Consider the following 18,377-nt stretch of genomic DNA (forward strand, 5'->3'; position numbering starts at 1 on the left):
CATTTACGCAGACTTCCTTCATCTAGCCGGCTAATTGGCAGAACATTCCGTCACGTTCTCAAACAGCTGGGTTAAAAGGCTTATGACTGTGTAAACCTTTGTAGACGTAAGAGAACATAAGTAAGTTGTACTTTGGGATTACCTGATTAGCCTAGCAAATGCTAAAAATTGCTCTAACCCAAACCAAGGAGCCTCTCATCCTTGTAATAGTCTTTGAGGAGTTATCCCAGACGGATTTGATTCGACCCATGGCGTTATGATACATCAAATTTCACCTTGAAAGCCTTTAATGTCAAATGAAAAGGTGAACTAAGAAACTGTTGTGACACTCGCATATTCGCCTGATAACCAAGCGAATATTGGGCATTCATTACATACTGTAGAACCCATAGTTGTTTGTTATTTTTAAGACTTCTTGGCTTGATCTACCAGCAATGCCTCTACTCTGTTCAAGGTTTCTTCCCCAGATTGAGTTTTTCATGTAGGGCAGGGGTCTCAAACACGCGGCCCGTGGGCCAAATGTGGCCCGCAGGACACTACTTTGAGGCCCCCGCCTTGATATGAAAGTTTAATGTTAGTGCGGCCCGCGCAAGTTTGATATGGATTCTGTATGGTATCATGTACCCAGAAAAAATTATTACATTTGATTAATGATCATATTAAAGGTTAAATAACTGTTAATAGTTATCCTCCCTATCCGTGTGGAAGTGGTAAGTTTGTGGCTATTTAAGTTTAATGGAAATAACTTGAAGGCTACCGTTTAGGTCGCTAGTTCTCTAGTTTGCGAGTTAGCATGTGTCTCAAGACCCTGCAGTTGCGCAATATGTTGTAAATAAAAAAAGTATAAATGTGACTGTAGTCATGTTTTGTCATGTCTACAGGGCTCTAATAATGCTTTGTTCATTTTAATCTGAAAAAAAAATTGTCTACCCACCAACTATATGTGGTTTCTTAATTTTTATTATTTGTCGTTTTATTATTATTATATTTATTTATTTATTACTGATTGATTTTCTTTATTCTTGATTTGTTTATTTATTTTTCATCTTATTTTGTGTAGAAAAATAAAAAGTAAGATATTTGAGAACAGTGGAATTTTTTATCAGAGCTTTTCTTGTAGAAAATTGGAACCAAAGCAAAGTTTTTAAAATTTTTTGGTTTTTAATAAATGCGGGGTTTTTTTTGTTGGTTTTCTTTTTTTTGAAAACCTGATGCGGCCCAGTCTCACCCAGACCCGAGCTCCAGTGGCCCCCAAGTAAATTGAGTTTGAGACCCCTGATGTAGGGTGTCTGTTGGTTCTTTGGTTTTCATCTATGAATGTGAGCTCCATTTGTAAAAAGCCGTGAGATAGCTGTTGTTGTGATTTAACGCTAAATAATGATTGATTGAATAACTGAATTTTTAATCCACGGCAGAATAGATGTTCTGTTTCGCTTACTTTACGTACTTTTTGCTACAGTCTGTCTGCTATCCTGCTGTATTCCTGCTTGCTGTGCGAGCAGTGCGGCTGATAAATTCCACCGCAACAAGGACGCGATTAGCCTATCGATTTTTTTTCTGCTGACTGAGCCTCTGGAAGAAAAATGTCTTTGCATGATCTAATTTCTATGACAAACCATAGCGATCAACAACGTAAAATGCAAATATGCTTTGAGTGGTTTGCTCATGAGCAGTTAAGGTCACTCAAAGGTGTTTTCCTAATCCACCGAGCATTCCGAGATTCTGTACATTATATCCGTATGAACATGTGCTTTTTTTTTTTTCCACTGCAGACTGAAGAAGAAGTCTCAGTCGGTGGACATTGCCAGTCAAGGTTTCTCCCCGACTTTGGTGCCAGCCTCGCCCCTCAACAAACCTGCATCACCTGTTGCCAAGACAACCGCCGTGCTCGCGGTGCAGGAAAACAACACCACCAACTCCCAGCGCCGCAGTCCGCGGTGTGGCGAGCTGAAGCGAGGCTACACCATCGGTAGGTGATGTATTGATTTGCTTTTGTGTGAAAACACCACAGTATTTTTTTCTCCATAGACTGTAGTTCTAAAGACGTAAACATTCCAATGTACACCAACTGGCCAACAACATAGTGAGCTAAAGATGGCGCAGATGTTATGCCATCCGTCATGTAAATAGTGTAGCCTTTTTATAACGGCACACAGGAGGGCAAGGTTAGGATTTCAGGAGTTCATCATGCGATGATAGATGAAGGATTGAGCAGGTGAAGGTGCGTCAGTCTGCTGAGTTCACACTATGATAAGCTCACTACAGAGTCATCATGTATTGACCGCTTCCAGGCCAAGGCTCTGCGGTAATGGCGGATTGATCTGCCTTCATCCCAGTCCAGTTAACAATAATCAGTGAAGGGAAACTGTAGGATAAAGATGAGATAATGGGCCCACTGTTGACATTTTACCTTCGTTCATCAGCCATTATCTGTTCAATGGCATACGTATGCAGGCTGTTAAAAAGAAAGAGAGCCATCGCGGTCAGAAGTATTACAACCATTAAAACGAGATGTGGCCGCGGCTTATTCTGTCTTTATGATATTTAACCGCTTCGTAACAAATTGTACAAGCTTCTCCAAAGTATGAGTCATCGTAGTTAATCATTTGCAGCCGCTCGTCTTGGCCTCCATAAAGCTTCAATGGCTGCCCACAGATGCACTGCACCTTTTTAAATAATTATACTTCTTTTTCACAGAATGAAAGATTGATTAGTGGCTGACCCTTCTTTCTATTTCACATAGTATTCAGTACGAGGAAGCATGTGGTCTTTTTTTTTTTTTTTGCAGCCCCAACCCAGGCCAGGTACTCACTGATCCCTCTCAGGCCCTATTTTGCTAATTGAGTCTACTGAGAAATGAATAATATGTCAGATTGCTTGCTGTGCTCGCTGTCAGGTTTTAGACAGCCGTGTCATTTGAGGCACATATATACCACGCATATAAATATATGTATGTATACAACGCACCTAATGTTCTATCCCATTGGGTGTTCAACTGCAAGTCACACCTGTGATTCGTCCCAGATGCTGGTGTTAAACATCTTTTATTTTCGCAGTGATTGCCGTCAGTGTAGTCGGCAGGAAAAAGAGCAACAATAATTCTGTAAATAGCTTCATCGTCGGGCTGACTTGCATTAAAAAGAGAATGGTGCCATGCTATCTTCATGGAATAAATATACAAAGAAATAGCAGGGCTGGCAAAAATAACTCATTAAACGCATCATGGTAAATCATACCTCTCTGTTTATGATGGAACAGTCCCCATGGAGTCGCTTTTTTATAACTTTATTCCGACCTTAACAACAGTAAAATTAATTCCAATACAATATATGTATCTCTAACTCGCCTCCACATTCACACGAGGTGCATTCACAGACACTCCGCACAACATATCTTTATTACAGCAAGTTTGTATGTGTATAATACTTTGATTCCTGTTGCAACGCATATTATTTTCGTGACCGGATACGACGTCTATACCTATGACGCATCTGTTCCTGTGTTGCATGAGGTCACGGATGGTGAATAAAGACGATCTACATGCTTTTCAATAACCATCATGAAGGATAACAACTCAACAATATGTTACACATATTCTTTATTGACCATTCATTTTCTACCGTTTATCCTCACGAGGGTCGCAGGGCTGCTGGAGCCTATCCCAGCTGTCTTGCAGCGGTACATCACAGGGCATATATAGACAAACAACCATTCACACTCACATTCATACATATGGACAATTTGGAGTCACCAATTAAGGATTGGAGGAAACCGGATTACCCGAAAAAAAAAAAACACGCATGCACGGGGAGAACAAGCAAACTTCACACAGAGATGGCCGAGGGTGGAATTGAACCCAGGTCTCCTAGCTGTGAGGCCTGCACGCTAACCACTTGTGCAGCCTGTTTATTGACCATGTATGTTTATAAATAAAAAAAAAAAAGCCCGCCAGCCAGCTGTAAGACATAAAGAAAGACAAATAAGAAACATTTCATAGACTCCCACAGCAGCCGACTATTCCGTCCAAAGAGGGCGTGAATTCGACTCCCAGTCTTTTATGTTTTCCGGTGCTTCAGATGACATTTCCATCATTATATCCAGCCTGAAAACTCAACAAGCTCTACTGAGTATCGGGACACTTAACAGGGAATGAACACAAGCATCTCACTGAGCCTGACTTTAAATTGTTCCTGCCTACACCGAGTCATGCTCATCTGAGTCACGCTCTTATTGTATGTGCGTACTTTGGGGATGATCCTTTATGAGTAGGTTAGATGAAGTACTTGACACATGCACACAGTTGTTGCTCCTTCATTGTATGAAGAGCCTGCATAGAATGCCAACAGAGCTAATGGCTTTTAAGTGTTGCACGTGTTGATCACCCTTCAGCTTTTTTTTTTCTCCCTCTTTCCGTCTTGTCACAATTGACCTTGTGGTCCTTTTGATATATTTTCCGTGTGTGACCGCAGAGGGGAATAGAAGGAAGAATTGTCTCAAGGACAAATGGACAGGACGGTAAACATGGAGGAAACAACCTTGTCTGTCGTCCTAAGGAGAAACACATAATAATAAAAATGATTGATATCTTCATTTGTAAAGACAAAACCGCTAGACCTTCTTTACATGACTTTACATGCTATTGCTATGCTCCATTTTTGCTATTTCCAAAAGTAAAAGTTGCAAACAGTTGTACACAGACAACCTCCAAATATACCGTAAAGTCCATAAAAATCCATCATAAATAATGACATTTAAGAAAGTAAATGATGTATCAGAGTGAAATGATTCATGCGCTGACTCTGCAAACTCAGCATTGCATCTCCACAACACCTGACAGAGAATGCTAATAAAAAAGACACAAGTGCGCATAGCAGCTTCCTCTTCCTTGTCGGGAGTGGCGCTGATTTGGCAGCCGCAAAACTGATCACTCCCCTGTTAGTTATTCATTGGATTTTCACTGCAGGGTCGAAGAGGGGAGGAATTGGTGCTGGGGGAGCAATACACTAACTCGGCGGAGGCTGCCTTCCAAGTGTGCTTGATATGCAGTTTCATGACTAGGGCTCAATGGCCGGAATTAAATCAACAGTTATTCAATACATCGATGGGGGTGTCTTGTTAGATGTTAATTTGCTATCCTGTTGCTTCCTTTTAGTTCCGATTATATTTTTGTTTAGTGTGAGCAAAAGTGTGCGTCCCTGTCATGTGACATGAGAACCTAATCAGTGGGGGGCGTTTGACTGCAGGTGATACAGTTGTGTTCTATCCTTGCATTTGATGTTTGTGTCTCAGGTGGCTCTTCTTGTGTGTTTACACAACAGGTTTATAGCCCAAGGTGGCAATTACAGTGCATGTTGCAGGGAGACGTATTCTGTGTTTAGAAGCAAATGGAAAAACTCCCTGTATAGCAATCGGTGTGGTGTTTATGGTACAGCAGGGTTATTCAACTACAGTAAACCTCGGATATATCAGATTCAATTGTTCCCACTGGTTTTGTCCGATATAAGCGAAATCCGTTATATGCGTATACCGGAAAATGTCCGTTTTACGCATATATTGGATTTATATCCGGTATATGTGTAACTCGGATTTTATCCGTTATAAAAAGGCACTTCCTTGACTATGTTTCCAATGTACCTGGACGCGCAAGCAACGCTGCAAACGCTGCAACCGACGTCGTATAGCGGCCTGTCACGATTCGGCGAATCGGAGCGCCACGATGCGGCCATCCGATATATGCGAGGGAAATTTAATGGAAATGCATTGGAACGGGACTGGAGATTTTGTCCGAAATAGCCGAAATCCGTTATAAAAAATCTGATATATGCAATTAATTTTTATTGGAAATGCATTACAGAAAAATCGGTTCTTTTTTATCTGTCCTTTGTGAGCGATTTCCGATATATCCGAGTCCGATATATCCGAGGTTTACTGTACATAACACAAGCCCAAATGGTCGGACAAGCACTGTCCCATTATGCTGTCTTAGTAGGAGTGCAACGCTTGTCCTTGAGATGACATTCAGGCCACAGATACGTCATTCTTGTCCTTAATAATTAATAATCCAGCAAATACTGCATCCCCTCTATGCCGTATTTTCCCACTGACTTCGATAACATCACGAGGATGAGAGAGACATTGTGTCTGACAAACACCTTTTAGTTAAAGTACCAAATCAAATCACGAGCACAACAGAGCCACACGTTATCACATCTGATACTGAAACTGCATCCGTGGTGAATTGGAAATTAAAGCACTCAAATGATAGCTTGTGGGTTTGCTAGTTCAACATTATAACCAGGCAAATGGAAATATTCAATTTATTAAACCCGTGCTTTTATAAACATCCTGTGGGATGCAGACTCCGGTGAAAAGATACCCCCCCCCCCCCCCCCCCCCCGCCTCTGTGGAAAATCCTACTTAAGTTTGAATCTTCCCTATGTGGTCGATGATCTTGAGCCCGTTGCAGGATGCTCCTCGGTGACTGAACGAGCGCAAGGGAGGACTCGTGGAGTGAGAGCTGTCCGTGGTTCTCATTCGGCTGCTGCACCCTCAACCATGGCACATTGCATTTTGCCAGCAGAGCTGCATGTGTGCGCTGAGATAAGCCTGAGCCCTCTTGCCTTGGCGCTCCAGGCTGGTCACGTAGCCTCACAAGGCAGCTTAGCCTCAACGCAGATCCAATGAAGGGCCTTTCTCTTATCCGCTGCTACGTTTTGCTTTCTTCCGACTCTGCAACATTTTCTTTGAGATCTACCCTCTGTCTGTTCTTTGTTTGCCCATATTTTCCGGGTTACTATTTTTGTTTTGATGATGCCGTCTGACATAGAAGCCTTTAAAAAGCAAAAGCGAGATTTCCGATCCATGATCCACGCCAGTAAACATAATATCAGCAGAAGAGTAACAGTAGCTGTCTCCACATACGCACTTTTAGTTGTCATCCTCGCTCACGCCACACACACTCTCCAGACGCGTTCACAGTCTGACAGCTTCACAACACAAACCTTCCATGTCGCTACAAAGTCATACTCTAGAGAGGCGTTTATTACTGGCTACAATAATGCTAATGTAGCGACTCAGAGGTTATGTGCAATGTTGACTTCTCTTCTCAATGTTGACTTAGCGCATCAACCAAAATGTCGGAATCATTAGAATAAGCATGAAATCATAAGCATGTGTACCTAATGTTGTGGTGGCCTGGTGTGTACTTTGCATACAGTACATCCAATTCACCAGATGACAGGACATCTTAGTAACCTTTTCCTTTAAAGGTTAATGCTATGCTTTTGTCATCCACAGACGGCAACCGAGAAGCTTTAACCCTAACTTCATTATGGGCCGAAAATGTCACCTGTTTATTTTACTTTTAATCTTCCAATATTATTCTCTTTGTCCTTGATGTTATTACTCACCTTAAGTGTCTTCTCGGAGATAGAAGCTAATGTACATTAAAAAAAAAAAGACCCACATGTTAAAAACCTCATAGGTTGTTGATTGATTTATGCTTTTCCCTTTGAGAGAAGGACAAAACACACATACTCTGTCAGGTTAATAAACATCAGTGTATGTCAGAGGAGATTTTAAATTGTAACTGACCCCATCAACCATGTATTTACAATTAAAAAAAAAAAAAAATTACTACAGTAAACCTCGGATATATCGGAAATTCGCTCACAATGGACAGATAAAAAAGAACCGATTTTTCTGTAATGCAGTTCCAATAAAAATTCATTGCATATATCGGATTTTTTATAACGGATTTCGCCTATTTCGGACAAAATCTCCAGTCCCGTTCCAATGCATTTCCATTCAATTTCCCTCGCATATATCGGATGGCCGCATCGTGGCGCTCCGATTCGCCGAATCGTGACAGGCCGCTATACGACGTCATTTGCAGCGTTGCCTGCGCGTCCAGGTACATTGGAAACATAGTCAAGGAAGTGCCTTTTTATAACGGATAAAATCCGATTTACGCATATACCGGATATAAATCCGATATATGCGTAAAACGGACATTTTCCGGTATACGCATATAACGGATTTCGCTTACATCGGACAAAACCAGTGGGAACAATTGAATCCGATATATCCGAGGTTTACTGTATATTATATATTATAATAGGGCGGCACGGCGGTCGAGTGGTTAGCGCGCAGACCTCACAGCTAGGAGACCAGGGTTCAATTCTGTGTGGAGTTTGCATGTTCTCCGGGTACTCCGGTTTCCTCCCACATTCCAAAAACATGCTAGGTTAACTGGCCACTCCAAATTGTCCATAGGTATGAATGTGAGTGTGAATGGTTGTTTGTCTATATGTGCCCTGTGATTGGCTGGCGACCAGTCCAGGGTGTACCCCGCCTCTCGCCCGAAGACAGCTGGGATAGGCTCCAGCACCCCCCGCGACCCTCGTGAGGAAAAGCGTTAGAAAATGAATGAATGAATATATTCTAATATTTATAAAGCACGAAGGTACTGGCATACAACACAACACAACACGACAAAAGGCCAGGATCTTTGCATGCCAGACACACAGAAAGTCATGCACGTAGAATAAAAGAATCACTTATCCTCAGGCTTTCTCAATGTCACGACCATCTCTGTGATGTCAGTGCCGCTACAAATGTCTGGCATTTGTCATTTCTGAATATCTCCAGAGACGATTCATATAGTCCGGAAATCAATGCTGGGCTTTTAAGCAGCTCCTTCAACCTTCAAGAACGCTCCACATTCACTTCCTGCAAGGTTAAATGCAGATTTTTATCCACAATAAAATAGATTGTCATGTGTCATATCTTGTTTTATATGAATATCTACAAGTGCCCCCAACAAGGACACAACAAGATGTGTAGTTTTTTTCCCCTGTCTTGGATAGCAACAGCAATATTTTTTTATTCTGTAGTACCGGTAATATAAAGAAAGCTTTACACTGAATTTACTGCAGTGCTACAGTAAAGGAAAGATTTGTATGCAGTATATCGGGCTGCTGGTGTAATTACATGGACCGGGGAGGGTCTCTCGGTGGCCCTCCCCTTCCTGATGGGTTCAATTTATAAATGCCTAAATGCCACAGAGCTAGTAATCTCACTGTTTCCCCACTTAGTTTGGAAAAGGCTCTCGCCATCCTCTGGCTAAGATTGATTACATATACTTCAAATGAAGAGTAAGCAGTTTTCCACCGTCAAACACTTGGGCCGGCCCGTGTATTGATTCATTTCGCAGCGGAGGGAAAACAAGAACTGCCACTTCATATAACTGTTGATATTAGTTTCCCGTTCGCTTCATGAATTTATTGTTGTTGTTATTTTTTTTTTTTTATGTCTGTTTTTAGTATTCAAGGGGCATGTATACAGAATGCACCAGATCGGTATCAGATGATCTAACTCAGGGGTGGGAAAACTATGGCCCGGGGGCCACATCCGGCCCGCCAAGTGTTTGAATATGGCCTGCCTGTTCTTTCCAAAGTATTTCATTTAAAGTCAACATACAACCTGGCATCATGGCTTGATCAATTTCGTTATTTGATGTGGTCTGTTGTTTACAAATGCTCCTGAAAAAATGGACACAAGCACATAATAATAATAATAATAATAAACCAGTCCAGGGTGTACCCCGCCTCTCGCCCGAAAACAGCTGGGATAGGCTCCAGCACCCCTGTGACCCTCGTGAGGTTAAAGCAGTAGAAAATGAATGAATGAATGAATATTGGTACATGTTTGTATATTTCTCAGTTATATCTTTTCAATCGACTCCAAATTGTCCATAGGTATGAATGTGAGTGTGAATGGTTGTTTGTCTATATGTGCCCTGTGATTGGCTGGCGACCAGTCCAGGGTGTACCCCGCCTCTTGCCCGAAGACAGCTGGGATAGGCTCCAGCACCCCCGCGACCCTCATGAGGAAAAAGCGGTAGAAAATGAATGAATGAATGAATATCTTTTCAATGTTAGGTTGCTGTGTGATGAGTTTAGTGTTATTTGTAAGATGACAACGTGAGTCAGTGTTATATATAATGACCTAGATAAGTAGAAAATGAATGAATGAATTAATAATAATAAGTTTAATTCATAACGCACTTTATTTTACGTGTAAAATATGTGTAAAAATATACATATATAAATGGACTGTTACGTGTAAAATACTATATAGTTAGCCCCCCGCAATTTTGTTAAATCAATGCGGCCCGCGAGTCAAAAAGTTTGCCCACCCCTGATCTAACTCATGGCTGATTGGTATCGGAATCGGGAGAATAAATCCCTGATCGGAGCATCTCATTTTAATACCCGTCAAGTGCAAGTGCAGCCTGTACGGTACTGAAAATATTATTATAGCAAATTCTTAATTCTTGTTTAATGATTCCAGTGTTAGTGTTAGTATTCTTCACTGTTGGTTACCATGCCTTCCTTCAAATCTTTTGTGTCTAATTGTATTTCCCAGGAGATAGTATAATTGCCAAGGAAGACTTGAAAGATACCTTTGTAACTGTTAGAAAGCATACCGCAGCACTTTGCAGACACATTGTGATTAGGCTTAAACTGAAAGAGGTTCGGAGCCTCCAACATAGCAGAAAACAGTCTGGTCTTATACTCGGCAGTTCTGACAAAAGGCTGAAAAGAACTGCATGTGCTTCTAACGAATGCATTTGGTGGAGAAGGCTACTAGGATACTAGAAATATCAATACCAAAACCACACAGGCTGATTACTATGTTTCCCACAAATACTGCTGAAGTGAAAGGATCCAATTACCTGCAGCCCTGAACAGGATAAGTGGTATAGAAATTTGATAGGTGGGGGGGAATGGATGAAGGCAGGTCAGTATAGCAGATACATGGGGGCTGTAAATAGTGTGACATCATTGTAGCCATGTCTGTGTGTAACTTACCGGTGAACTCCATATTCCGCATTCTGTGTCAAAGCGTCGTAGGTCATAATATTTTTTTTCAACTGCTATTTTATTCAAATGCATCACAAATTTTAACAAAAGAGACCACCTGATGAAGAAGGAGACAGACTATTGAATTCAATCTTGCCAGGATCATCAACTATACACGACGTTCCGTACATCCTGGTAAGATTGAATTGAATAGTGTTTCTCACATTTTTTATAACGTAACATTGTTTGGTCCCATGGCGGGTTATTTAGCAGTTGCACGGCCAGTGAGTCAGCAGTAGCATGCTTTCTTTTTGAAGCACTCGATTTTGAAAAAACTATTCAGCACAGAACAAACGACCTAGTTTAAGTACAATATTGTATGAAAACCAAGGCAAAATTTTATGATTAAAACCAAATCATACAGAAATTGCGGTGTACGATCCATCCATTCGTCATTTATAATGATTTTGTATTATTTTATGAATATGCAACTATAATTATAGTCTATTAGATACATTTGCTAATATTTTTGGCTGTCTGGAAAATGTTTAGATTGTTTACTATTGGAAAAAACACCATTGGTCATCTCTGTGTGGAGTTTGCATGTTCTCCCCGTGTATGTGTGGGTTTTCTTTGGGTACTCCGGTTTCCTCCCACATTCCGAAAACATGCTAGGTTAATTGGTGACTCCAAATTGTCCATAGGTATGAATGTGAGTGTGAATGGTTGTTTGTCTATATGTGCCCTGTGATTGAACTCAACTTTTCAGCAAGGCTATTTTTGTTATCCCAAGTGTTTTGCTTTCTCTAAGGTAAGGCGTTTGAGATTGCAAACAATTTTTACTGATTTTACATCAGTGTCCTAATTACTGTATTATATACAGCAAAACCTTGGTTAGCATGCATGCTAAGGAGCTAGGAGACCGGAGTTCAATCCCACCCTCGGCCAGCGTGGGTTTTCTCCGGTTTCCTCCCACATTCCAAAAACTTGCTAGGTTAATTGGCGACTCCAAATTGTCCATAGGTATGAATGTGAGTGTGAATGGTTGTTTGTCTATATGTGCCCTGTGATTGGCTGGCCACCAATCCAGGGTGTAACCCGCCTCTCGCCCGAAGACAGCTGGGATAGGCTCCAGCACCCTCGTGAGGATAAGCGGTACAAAATGAATGAATGAACTATTGGAAAAATTTACTCTGTTTTTGTACGTTTGGATTTTTGTCTGATCTAAAACCTTCAAACACATTTTGTTGGGAGATTGCTACTTTGGAGAGCTAAGTTTTGTCTTTCTTGACCAAAGCGTTTGTTTTGCTTGATTGAAGAACCAAGAATAAAAGGACATTTGAATAGAACCTGCAAATATGAGGTAGTTATACATATAATTGTCATTATCACACAGAGGTAACCATTCTCCTTCAACCAGTCCAGATAGATACCTCCTTCAGCAACAACGGTAGTACTACACAGTTCCAAAGAAAAAACAATGGTATTAGATCTTTAGAAAATCATAATATAGAAGTGGTAAAAGTCTGTTTTCTACCGATGTGCAAATACTTTGCTCTTAAACAAGCATTTTCAGCAGCAAAAACAACTAAGTTTACTACTGTTTATGACTCATCCAAACCACCTTGAGCCCTGTTCTCGTAGATCCTGATGTTCTTCTTACCCTCTTTTATTAGAATGTCTAAAACCTTGGAATCGCACATGCTCTAGGCCCACATTTGTTATGCACTGGTTTATCCAAGAGGAAGAGTAGCTGGAGGACAGGATTTAGCTGGCCAGAACTATATATGCAGTCTTTTCATATGGGTCATTGCTCTTTGGACATTCACAAAATGGCAAAGCTGTGGAAAACGGTGACAAAGAAGCATAATGGTGAAGAAAAAAAAACATTTTTATCGAGTTAGAAAGACTTGCTCCTGTTTGACGTAGACGGCACTAAGCCTGAATGAACCAATGAACAACTTACATATAACTATACGGGTATTAAATAGAATTTAACAATGGAAGATTCTGTTGTTATGATCCATTCTATATTATTTTGATATGTCGCATTTATTAGAGTGAATAGAGACGGCACAACACTGATGTATGTTGAATGTAAGGTCATGACTGCTGCCCTCAAGTTCTTGACAGTTTATATTTGGGGACTCGTGTATCAGGCAGACATGCACAGGCTGTGGGCATTCTTATGCCACAATTAGTCGGCTGATGCATGCCTTGACATCTTCTCTCTATGAACCCCTGGAATGTGCAGAAGGATTTCAGCAGAATTATTATTTGTCCACCGTGATATCCTTAAATGAATCATTCATTAAAGCAGAAATTGGATTTTAGGCTTCTCTATTAATGAGTTTGATTACACCATTAGAGTTTATAGTAACAGATGTTGATTACTCGCCTCAAGTGCTTACAAATCTTGTTATTTTTAGTGGCGAATAACCTCAGCATGGCTGCCATGTTTGTGACGCTTCTCAATAGCAAGTCCTTGAGAAGAATTTCAGGTCGGTCAACATCCACAGTTAATTACGTGAAACTTTAAGGATACTATATAATAATAATAAATATTTAATAGTAATAATCACAATAATAAACAATTCATTCATTCATTCATTTTCTGCCGCTTTTCCTCACGAGGGCCGCGGGGGTGCTGGAGCCTATCCCAGCTGTCTTTGGGCGAGAGGCGGGGTACACCCTGGACTGGTCGCCAGCCAATCACAGGGCACATATAGACAAACAACCATTCACACTCACATTCATACCTATGGACAATTTGGAGTCGCCAATTAACCTAGCATGTTTTTGGAATGTGGGAGGAAACCGGAGTACCCGGAGAAAACCCACGCATGCACGGGGAGAACATGCAAACTCCACACAGAGATGGCCGAGGGTGAAGGGTGGAATTGAACTCTGGTCTCCTAGCTGTGAGGTCTGCGCGCTAACCACTCGACCGCCGTGCCGCCCTTAATAAACAATTATAAAATATAATATTGATATGATTGGACTCTGTCAGGATTCTGTTCATTACTTTTATGGACAGAATATCGAGGTGCAGCCAGGTGGATCAGGAGATCCGGTTTGGTGGCTGCAGGATTGCTTTTTTTTGCAAATGATGCGGTCCTGCTGGCTTCCATCGGGCGTGATCTTCAACTCTCACTGGACTGGTCCGCAGCCAAGTGTGAAGTGGCTGATGTGAGAATCATCACCTCCAAGTCTGAGTCCATGTCTATGGTTCTCGCTCACAAAAGGGTGAAGTGGAATTCTCCGAGTCGGGGATGAGATCCTGCCTCAAGTAGAGGAGTTGAAGTACCTCGGGGTCTCGTTCACAAAAGAGGGGAGGATGGAACACAAGATCAACATGTGGATTGCTGTGGTGTCTGTGATGCAGACTATGTATTGGGTGGTGAAGATGGTAATGGTAATGGTTTTATTTCATTTGAACATGCGTCAGATTACAATTGAATGCATCACATAATCAGTTCACAGTTCCACATGTCCAAAAGGAGTAGGAAGAAGCAAAGCTTATTAAATCCTACCTCTCCATCTGGTACTTTTACAATCAGTAACTGTTACATTTGTTCACTTCCTGCTTTCCTAACATAGTATATTTTTTTTTTATTTTGATTTTTAGTTTTATTTTATTTTTGTCACGTACCGAAGTACAAGGTGATATGACCATTCATTGACATAATGTGTACCATAGTAACTGTCAATATAGTGATATATATAGCACATCATGACTGGTTCAAGACTTGTATTTAGCACACATCAACTGCTTGTATTGTTTCTTGAATTCACTCATAGTTGTGCATTGTTAGTGGTAATGGTTTAATTTCATTTGAACATGCATCAGATTACAATTGAATGCATCACATAATCAGTTCACAGTTCCACATGTCCAAAAGTAGTAGGAAGAAGCAAAGCTTATTAAATCCTACCCCTCCATCTGGTACTTTTACAATCGGTAACTATTACATTTGTTCACTTCCTGCTTTCCATAATACAGTTTACTTTTACAATCAGTAACTGTTACATTTGTTCACTTCCTGCTTTCCATAATACAGTTTACTTTTACAATCAGTAACTGTTTCATTTGTTCACTTCCTGCTTTCCATAATACAGTTTACTTTTACAATCAGTAACTGTTTCATTTGTTCACTTCCTGCTTTCCATAATACAGTTTAAGGTTTTTTTTGTTGTTTTTTTAACAATGTACCTTGTACCGAAGTACGAGGTGATAATTGTTTGAGGGTCTTACTCAGTGGAGCCGAGTTGAAAGGCAAAGCTCACAATTTACCAGTCAATCATCGTTTTTTTTGCTCTAAAAAAAAGGACTACACATTACATTCAACAGATTATTTTTTTAATGATATGTTCATTAATTTTGCAACCCTTTAAGTATATTAACAGCTAACACCACGGATGATGCAATATGCCCCCGTCTCACAATTTAAGCAACAAATTATCCATTTAGCGCATCTCCTGGGGGATGAGATTCATTATCCAATTTAGTGTACTTGTGGAGCCGACGATATCAGGTGATGGACGAGGAGTGTCCAGGGTGAGGATAGTTTTACAACAGATCGAGAGAGTGCGGAACCTCTCGCCACCTGTCCATTTGGCTATAATTTCCTCTGATCCCAGAGTGCACGTCTGTCTGGTTCTAATGCCTTTGGGGGGTTAATGGAGGGTGCAGAGGCTTATGTTGAGCGCTCTGTGTGCTTTTGTGCTCCTCTTGTAGCTTAGTGATACATGGGAGGATGTTTAGGCTAATAATGAGATATATGACGACGTCTGGCTTTAAAAGAAAAGCAATTAACTCGGTCCCAAGAGTTCAATATAGATAACAAAGTGGACACTGACGTAATGGAGTATGTTGTTTTGTGATCTCACTGTCAAGTTTGGGGGCTCGGACTTTTTTTTTCTTTCATAAATTGAGTAATGGTCCACGATGTACAGTATATTCCATCATCACCCCGTGTTTCGCATATACATCCTTCTGTATATTTTTACCTATTTGCGTTGGTGTCACATAAAATGTACACATAAAGAGAGAACAGGTTGAAGGGGGAGAGGACTTAGCTCTGCAGATGGATGTGTTCTTCCTCTAAAGCCTAGTGGCCATCATTCGTCAAGGTGGCCCCCGGACCACGTAGACACCCAGAGAGGATGGATGACCGTGAGCGGGGGCAGTGGAAGTGGAGGTGAAAGATAGCTTGCTCTGACACCACTAATCATTGATCACCACCAGCCACCCCACTGACTAATCCCGAGAGAGAAACGCGTGCAATAACGGTGGATTGAATCGTTGTAGATGTGGGTCATTGTTTGACGCCATGACACAACTCATCAACAATAACATCCTTGTTTTCTGTTGCCTATTAATATGAGAATATGATACAGAAGATACTTGTTGGTTAGCTCAATATTGACCTCTACTATTTCAAGGTTACTTTATCTTGATGAAGGAAGTCACAGTTGCTGATGGGGATGGCTTACATCTTCATGTCACAATCATAACTATCCCTTTGACTAATAAGCAATTGTTATTATTATTATCATTTTAAATGTATCATACATTAGAAAAGTTTGCCAGATTGTTACCAATAAATAAATGTGCTTTATAATTTAAGACAAACATATTGTCTTTTAACTGGCACAAGAAAATACGAGCACATTACCTCGATTTTATTTTCACTCCACTGGATGCCTGTACATTTTAGGGTTTGTTTCAAAATTATTTTATTAGCTTTTAAATCCCTCAACGGTCTTGCGCCGCCGTATCTCTCTGAGGTCTCTCAGGTCAGCTGATCAGTTGCTCCCGAGGGAGACGAAAACAAAGCGGAAGCTAAGGGGTGGGGTCGTGCCTTTACTGTTGCAGCCCCAAAATTTTTGAATAATCTGCCTCAGCATATAAAACAGGCCTCTTGTCTGTCTGTTTTTAAATCCCATTTTAAGACCCACCTCTTCTCCTTTTAACACTTAGTAGGAGGTTGACTTTTTACTTTTTACTTTTTTTTTATTTTATTCTTTTTTGCTTTGATCATACAGTATTTTATCTAATTTTATTTTATCAATTTTTTTATATTTTCTTATTTTATTCTAATTTATTTCTAATTTATTATATTTTTAATCTTCTTGTGCAGCACTTTTATTTAACGTATTACATATATTATTTTTATTGAGTGTGAAAATGACATTTAATCCACATTTTTGCCAAGATTTTGGCTTTTCAAGTCTGTGGTTTTAAACATTTCACCAGATGATGATGAACAGTTTATTTCACTTTGTTGTTGCTTACTCAAAACATTTTTATTTCTCTCTCACTTCTACCTCTTTTAGATTCAACAACGAAAAATGTAAATTTTGTGCAATTTTTCAACTGGTCTTATCATTTTGAAGAAGAGTGCACATACCCACGTTTAATGTATACGTGATGCAAACTGGAACAACAAACGGTTCTGTCTGTGATTTGAGTGACACTTGTATAACCGCAGTGTTGAATAATTATTCCTCCAGATGATGTGGTGAATCATTGTCACAGGCAACACACGACATTTGATTATTTTTTTTTTCTTCCATGAATATTTGAGCCCTGCTGTGAAATAGAAAAACATGCTCAGCTGCTGTAGCAATGACAGCTTTTGAGAGGCGAAGCTCCGTTCCCCCGAAGAGAGCCTCCAAGAGGGTGGGATCCTCTGACAAGGACTGTTAAACACTTTTAATTGTGGCTATTGTCTGGATGCCTCAGCCTGCTTCTTCTAAATATCTTCATGGATAATAGACCAGAATTTGTGAAATGCAAAGCCCCGGTGTGGTCTTGTAGTTAGACTGGAGTTGAAGAAATGTTCCACGAGATGTCGATTGCTCCCAGTGATCTCTTTTGCCTCACGCACCACAATGAAAGTTCCCAATTACCAGACTCCAAAAGGCTTGTTTGAGTTTGCCAGCAGGTGAAATCACGCCACTTGAGTGAGTTTCCTGCTGCTTTCCACTCTAATGGGAAATGTCATATTCTGTGAAAATGTGTTTACGTGCATATGCTAACAAAGCCATTCTGCTTTTCTGGGTGTACTTATGCTCTTTATCCAGTGCAAAAAAGCCCCCCTGTGTCCCTTCTGTTTGTTGTGCCATAATAAAGATGCTCCTGTTCTCAGGATTAGGCTGCAGCCTACCTTGCTCTCAATGGGAAGTGCTGAGATTAACATTTTGCGATTCCCCCCAGTGCTGCACTCGTAGATGATGACAAAGCGTCACAAACAAGACCCTCTCAAGGCTGTTGCTGGCAGCGGCTGTCATGGGGGGGGCGTATTTGCACAGCAAGACCTCACGACTAAACAGAATTATTCACGGTGTAGTCCTGTTTTGGCAAGTGCTGACTTAAGACTTAACTACCATATTTTCTGGAATAAAGAAAATCAATCAATCAGTAATAAATATAATAATAAAATAAAAACTTAGGAAACCTCATATTGTTGGTGGGTAGACTAATTATTTTTTTCAGATTAAAATTAA

At 40.6% G+C, this 18,377-nt stretch overlaps 1 protein-coding gene across 7 annotated transcripts in view; it reads left to right on the forward strand.

The window, feature by feature from the left end:
* oxr1a (oxidation resistance 1a) overlaps nt 1-18,377 on the forward strand; it is a 114,256-nt gene that overhangs the window by 50,133 nt on the left and 45,746 nt on the right. For all 7 annotated transcript variants that reach the window (XM_058053867.1, XM_058053872.1, XM_058053871.1 and 4 more), the window contains one exon: nt 1,773-1,969. In XM_058053867.1, the coding sequence (XP_057909850.1) occupies nt 1,773-1,969 (197 nt within the window). The remainder of the gene's footprint in view (nt 1-1,772; nt 1,970-18,377) is intronic.

This window comes from Doryrhamphus excisus, chromosome 17 (genome assembly GCF_030265055.1).
Source record: "Doryrhamphus excisus isolate RoL2022-K1 chromosome 17, RoL_Dexc_1.0, whole genome shotgun sequence".
In the NCBI taxonomy this organism is placed as follows: domain Eukaryota; kingdom Metazoa; phylum Chordata; class Actinopteri; order Syngnathiformes; family Syngnathidae; genus Doryrhamphus; species Doryrhamphus excisus.